This window comes from Apus apus, chromosome 3 (assembly GCF_020740795.1).
Source record: "Apus apus isolate bApuApu2 chromosome 3, bApuApu2.pri.cur, whole genome shotgun sequence".
NCBI lineage: Eukaryota > Metazoa > Chordata > Aves > Apodiformes > Apodidae > Apus > Apus apus.
In genome coordinates this window covers 28922225-28929509 of record NC_067284.1, presented here as the reverse complement: position 1 = coordinate 28929509, position 7285 = coordinate 28922225, and the positions used below count along the sequence as shown (strand labels likewise).

The 7285-nt window shown below is 35.9% G+C and overlaps 1 protein-coding gene across 1 annotated transcript in view; it reads right to left on the bottom strand.

The window, feature by feature from the left end:
• Window positions 1–5663: 5663 nt before the first annotated feature.
• Window positions 5664–7285, bottom strand: part of TPO (thyroid peroxidase) — a 39504-nt gene continuing 37882 nt past the window's right edge. Inside the window, exon 13 of the mRNA XM_051613791.1 lies at window positions 5664–5752. Coding sequence (XP_051469751.1) covers window positions 5664–5752 — 89 coding nt within the window. The remainder of the gene's footprint in view (window positions 5753–7285) is intronic.

Sequence of the window (7285 nt, the reverse complement as noted above, 5' to 3'; positions counted from 1 at the left end):
AAAAGAATATATCTGCTAAAGATTGCAAGAGCCATCTATTCTGATTTAATTCAAACATTTCATTTTGCTTTTACACATCTCAGTCATTAGTGGAATAAAATTGTGGTTTGAGTTTAATACATAATTAAATTGAAGTGCTGCACTCTTGCTTCAATATACTCTCTTTACCTTCTCCTGCATATGGCTCAATATCCATCTTAGTTTCTCAGTTAAATGTTTACAAAGACAAGAATCCATCCACAGGACAAAACATTCTGAATGTCAAAATATCATTTTTTACAAATATCTCAATAGCACAGAATCTAGGGTAAAAATTCAGCATTTATAGCAAAATTTTCTCAAATAATTTTTCTTCTAATTTTGACAAAAATGTCATAAGTTACTTTTTTAGCTGTTTTTCTTACCCCTGCAGGATGTAGTGCTGAGAATACCCAGTGACTTTGCAGACACAGCACTTGCTGTGATGAGTCACTACTTAAAGAATTCTGCATCTTGTAGCACAGAGAAGAAAGTTTGTCCAATATTAAAATTTCAGCAAAGTTTAAAGGAATATAATTTTCAGGACTAATGTTCTTTTGACAAAGCACTTAAAGCAGGCAATAAGGCAAGAATATTTATCCAAAGTTTACTATTTGTCATTGTCACAAAATTCAAAAGAAAAATTAAAGCAAATTAAAATTAGGAAGCCAATGACAATGTTTTGGGCTGAATGACTGTGAAGAATCCTGAGACTAAATTATTTTGTGCTGGGATAACACACACCTTCACTACAAAAAAAGGAATTAAAAAGAATTCTTAGAAAGAGCAGTTGATAGTACTTTCCAGAGTTGCACAGATTAACTGATACTTCAAGAGAGACGATTCAGTGCCGCAAATGTTATTGCCATGGTTATTCCTTCTGATCTGTGACTGGTACTCCTTGCTCCTCACCCCTGGTAATATGGTTAGCATAAGTAACACCATTTTATAAGGCAAATTGCCATACTCTGTTACTCAGCTGATCATGAATCAGGCCTCTTTCCCTCCTCATCAGGTCTTGAAGATTCTGTGTACCAGGCAGAATTCTTCTCCCCTTCCCTATTGATATAAAGGTTCCTGGGTTTCAGGCTGACTTCATCCTTCCTTACCAGCTGTGAAGGTCCCAGGCACTTGCCCACTGAGGTTGTGATGACCCCATCACAGGACAGGGAAGGGTAGCAGCCCACAGAGCACTGTCTATAAAATTTAGCAGTTACAACTCCTGAGAGGGACTTGGACTGGAACTGCTGCCAGAAAACAAGACCTGTAATCTTCATGACCAGGGGTGTCTCCACCTTTGTCTTTCTCCAAGGACCGAATGAGTGGCTCATATTCTTTTACCTGTTTTTGACTCTAGATTAGGATTGTTACATTTTTTATGGCAAGCAAAGTATTAAGATTTGGCCTGGTCTGCAGAGGGTCCATGTTATTAGGAACCACAAACTAAGCTGTGCTGTAAAGTTCTGTGCTACACTACTTATAAAACTGTGCTATGCTGATTCTGTTTAAAAAAATCCTGTGTGGCTATAAAATTCTATGTTATGCTAATTATAATGTTCTGTCAGATAAAGAAAGCTTTAATTGTAACTACAACTTAGCGCTGTCATCATTCTGCTGAGGATCCCCAAAAGAATCTGTCCATCCCCTTAAAGTCAGGTGACACAATCTCACCTACAGACCTCAATAACTTGATTCTTTTAGATTACAGTGGGTCAAAAAGTAACTGGTAAAGCGTGGTCTGAGAGGGATGCCCAAGGCCTAATCTGTCAAATCCCAGATTGGTATTGTCGGCATTACTCAGGTAGAAGTGTAAAAACAGCAAGAAGTGGACAGAATCTAATTTAAAAATGCATATCGAAAGAAACTGTTTCCCTTTCTTGAACTCAGCAACTTCACTGAATATTTGCAATGCTATTTCAGTTTAATTCACCGTGATCAATGGAAATTGAAAAGATGTTGAATGTCTTCTGTTGCATTCTAGAATAAGCAAATAGAAAGCTTTACGAAGTCTAACCATTGTAGTCTGAAAAAAAATATCTCAGAAGTTCAAAAGTTGGTAACTTCATGTCTGCTACTAATTGACTATGCAGAGAAAGAATCAAGGGGAGAAATTCTACACAGAAGAAAAGAAATCATTGAATATTAAATAAATAAGATAAAAAGTTGGTTAAATTTACAACTGGAGTAGTACCTTCAAACTCAATGTAGTAATAAAATGAATCATATTTTATAACAATGGGGATAACGGGTTCTTACTCGGACTCACCCACGTACCCAGGCAGAAGAGAGAAAAAACTCAAAGTCTAAATAGACACTCATGGTCAGCAGTGCCTTCAGATTGGGCTAGTGACAAAATCTGCTGCCACTGTAGATTACTTGTTGGCAAGAGCAGTTGTGCTTGCATGCTCCACACCAGAAAGCATTCTTGTTGAGGGATTATGACATATGGCCAGGTCTCTGCTGCCTTTGCTCTTGTTTTGATAACATCAAACAACAATTCCAGATTCAAGGCAAAGCTTAGAGCAAAATGGTTAAAGTTAATAGGCAGCCTGAAATCAACTTTGCATGGAATCTGTAGAAACGAAAGCACACATTACAGGCAGAAGGCTTTGGGAGTGCAACTTCAGGTGGATCACAGCATGGCTGTACCCTGTCAGCCTAGGGAGAACCTTACATTGTGTTTTGTGTACGTGGGGAAAGAAAAATCAGTGGAGCATGGACTACTACTGTGGCAAGGAATGGTGAGAGATGTCTCAAATCATTGAGTCCTTATTCAGGTACTATTCAGCACACAAAGCAAACTTCTTATGGTTTCAGGACATCGTTCCTTACCATGAAGTTACATAGTAATGAAATGCAATTTTCAATCTATTTGGCAGCTGGGTTTCTTACACAGAATCACAGAATCTTAGGGGTTGGAAGGGACCTCAAAAGATCATCTAGTCCAACCCCCATTCAGTGTGAGAGAAATGAAAGATGAGAACATACACACCAATATACTGACACTTTTGTTGACAATTTTATCAGAAATTTTAAATAAACTAGGTAAACCCATTGATTGAAAGTATTTGTGACCACCTTTTCCCAAAATGGAGCATTTGCTACACATATTCACAAGAAACCATGAAGTGTATAACCAGAACAGGGTCTCACTATCACTGCTTTTCATTTTTAACCAAATTAATCAATATGTCTCACTTTCATTCAGATTTACACTGAAAATATTTTATGTGAAATAACATCCTTAACAGTTAAGGATAATTTATTAGTGGGAGTTGTCTTCTGATCAAGCCAAAGGGAGTGAAATCGGTTGTGGGTTTTTTTATATGTGCACCATACAAATTGGTTAAACTGGATATGGAAAAGATCTACGGTCAGTCCTTAAGCTGTAATATTAAGAAGCCATCAATCAAATGTAAACACAAATTCAAAAGAAAAACAGATACAGTATAATCTCAAGGCTAAAAGCTGTCATGAAGATAGAAGAGGATAGCTACTGAAGTGACAACAGTAAAAGTAGTGTCATCTGTTGACCAACTGTTAGCAACAGCTGAATGAAACTGAGTGGGAGGAAAACCAAGGTTTTCCAGAGCAAGGTTTCCAGAATGTTGAGACTAATGGTCTTCATTAAAAAATGTAGAATTTGCAAGTGAAAGTGAGTAGGATTGTGTATCTTTAAAAAGTAAGAAAGGGACTGAATATACATGAATATACATGAATGTAGGCATTGAAACAGACAAGTAATTGTTAGCACTGAGAGAAACAACACGGTAGAGTGAAACAGTTTCTTCCCAGTTTGAAATTTTATTTGCTGCAGTATTAAGTGTTGGAGGTAATATTAACCTGCTCGTCCACACTACAGAAATGAAGAGGAGACTCCTTCATGCTTACTTATACTGATCTTTAATTTTAAACCTATTCGCTCATTCATGTTAATTCCTTGTGACACTTATAATGACAAAATTAAATCTCTACTCAATTTACAAGATAAGAGCACAATATTGTTCTTTTTCTGTCCACAGCATGGACAGCAGGAAGACTGAGGGCACTCACACAATAGGGTCATAGGGTTTTATCCCTTTAATGCCTAATGTATTCTTATTGTAATAGCGCTCAAAGATCTCATTAAAGTTTCAGAATTTTAACAGAAGGATGTATTTTTCATGGATTTATAATGTAATTTTAAAAGTAAGGTCCAAACTGCATTGCTTATTGAATTACAAGTTTCCCATGAGCCCTTAGATAATCCTCATCCATCATGTAAACACATGCTAGTGTGCTGGCCGAAAGTATTTTTAATATACCTGTTTTAAGTTCTTCATGTCTTATATTTGTTTGTTGGTTTGGTTTGAGTTTGTTGTTTTTTTGGGGGAGTTTTTTGTTTGTTTGGTTGGTTTGGTTTTGTTTGGTGTTTTTTTTAACTCTTTTTTTAATGTGGCTAAATGCATCAAGATTCCTTTTAAATTTGAGATCACATCAAAGAAAATAGGATTTATGAAAGCAAGCTTATTTCCGATGTCCTAAGGGTAGGAACACATAATTATTTAATCATATGACACACTTTAACCTGAAAAGTTTCTGCCTAATGGCTTATCCCTCACAAATTATTAGTTTGAGGCTACTTCATCTTAGAGGCACTGCACACACATTTTAAATAGCTTCACTGTGTGTCAACATGACAGTTGTTTTATCGTATTTAGCGTATGCACAGATAGAAAGATGGAACTTTTCTGTCCATACTTTTATTTAAACTTATAAAACATACAAACAATGGACCGAATTGGTAACGGCTGAGCAACTTCCATTTGAGGCAACTCAATGAATCAACTTCGTGAGTAAAGTTACCCTATACAAGTTTCCATTTAAGTCAAAACCACTATCCAAATTCAGAAAAGAAAGCCTTGAGCCTACGGATGAATTCCATCAATAAAAACAGGATAGAAGGTTATATAGATTTGCAGTATTGAATAGTTAGCATTACTAGAGCTCTTCAAAATTTTAAGAGTGCTTTGGTTTTGAAGATTGAAATGCTCATAATAATGTGAAGTGCTCTCATAATTTTAAATCCCTCTATACTGCAGATCCCCAAATTCTTATTACTGCTAAATTTCAGCTGCTCATTTATTGTAATCAGCTTTTTGGTATGGAAAAGCATCGTGCTGCCTTTTTTGTCAAAGCTCAAAACCTCATTCTAAATATATGGTGAAATTAGCTGGGCCTTATGAATGATGTCCTTAAAAATGCAGTAACAACAGATCAAAAAAACACCCAGTGACTTTGATAAAAACATATTATATCAGCTGAAGTAAAAACACAGAGAAGATGTTATATATAAGTTTGTCATATGTCTTTTTAATATGGAAATTTAACAAGCCAGAACACAGTTGATTGTTGGCAAAATTCTTATTTCACTTATTAATAAAAATATTTTTGGGAGTAATCTACTGTCAAGTAGATCATTAACTACTGCTTTCTCAATTGAAACAATATGAGAAACGGCAGCAAAAAATGCATGAGTATGTACAGAGAAACAATGTAAAACCCTGCTAGAAACCTGTTTCTTTTCTCCATATTTAATCACAGAACGGAGACATTTTTAATGGATAGTAGATTCACAAGCATTCCTGATGCATGTTCTTCCATCTTCAGAGACATTTGTAGCTGCCTTTTGTGTTAATGCATTTAGCAGAAGGAAAGCATGGTGGATTTATTTCATTTTCACATTCATTAATGTCTGCAAAAATCAATACACATTGATCAGTAATCATAAATTAAAGGATCGCTACTTTCTGATACACACCTTCTACAAGTATTCATAAATGAAAGGTATTGCACGCTAGCAATGACACATAGATACTGTTTAAAGCAGAAACATGGTTTTGGTGTGGTTTGAATTTTGTCATTAAGCTGGAAATGATGGAATGAAAAAGTGCTGTTTCAGAAATCCACCAAAAGCTACAAGTGGCAACTGGCTGAATTTTCAAAAATGTAAACTGTAAACTTCAGAGTTTTTCTTGCACATGTTTATGTCTTAAGACTTTGAGTTCCTGTCTAAACTTTTTCCATAATGCGCTCTATAGAGGTAGTGAAAATAATAACACTGACATAGTTCTATACACTTCAAGGCATGATTTTGAGGAGCCAAGGACTCAAGTTAGCTTTGAATACAAAATTTACAATGGTGATTTGTGATATTGCTGCAAAGACAGTTGTTTCTACATGCCCTATAAATTCTGTGAAATAACAATTTTCTGACAGAATGATGAGCAGATAAACAATTAAACATTGGAAAAAATACATAAACACACTGTCCCTGCAGCCATTTAGAACATGTCTCTCTCATATTTTGTGGAGAAATGGGAGTTGGTGTGAGTGAAAGAATGGAGTCTTTTAAATATTTCTGCATCTTTCCTCTGTCTGTGTAATATTTACTTGCAAGAGTTGTTGCCTCAAGAGAGGTGTCCAGAACTGTTTTAGATAGATTCACGTTAAACTTGTATAATACTTGCCAGCTTGTTTAATGTCTCTAATCCGTGGTCCTGGGAAGCACTGCAAGCCCATATAGGGGCAAGCAGCTCAATCTTGACCGTCTTCTCTTTTTGTTTATATTCCTTTCTCTTTCTTCCCTGCTACAATGTTTGATCTGTCACTTTGGGCTAAGAAGCTCTTTTAAATCAGTATTAGAAACCAACCCTGTAGGAATGATTTACTGACTTAGCTCTGCATTGTCACTCAGATTACTTAGGGAATTCTCTCACTGGAATTAGGATCAAGCCTGATCCTATCTTAAATTTTAATGCAATGCAGTAGCTGTGTCCAAAGCTAACAATCAAATGAGACAGTCAAAATACTAATCATGCAAGGCATAACTTTAAATGTCAAAATCCTTAAGAAACACTAACTCTCATACAGCCTCTCTGAAGGAGAAAAATAATCCGTTGTTCAGGATAAACATTCCTGAATAAATACTAATCCCTTCAAGACTACATTTTCGGTTAACTCCCAGAGGCTTCACCATCGTCTGGGAGGCACAGGCACCTGCACAGGCGTGCCCTGTACTGTAATTCGAATGTTATTTCAGCTTATTCATGCTACCTGTTAAAAAGCTAACTCTTTTTTCCACCATGAAATAGTGCATGTCAGATCTTACTAGCCTACCCTACTACACAAAGAGAGCAGTACTTTATTTAAATAGAGTTATCTATAAAGAGTTAGATAATGATATAAAAGAAGGGGTAGCATAGCCTAGCATTAAGTGACTTCCTGA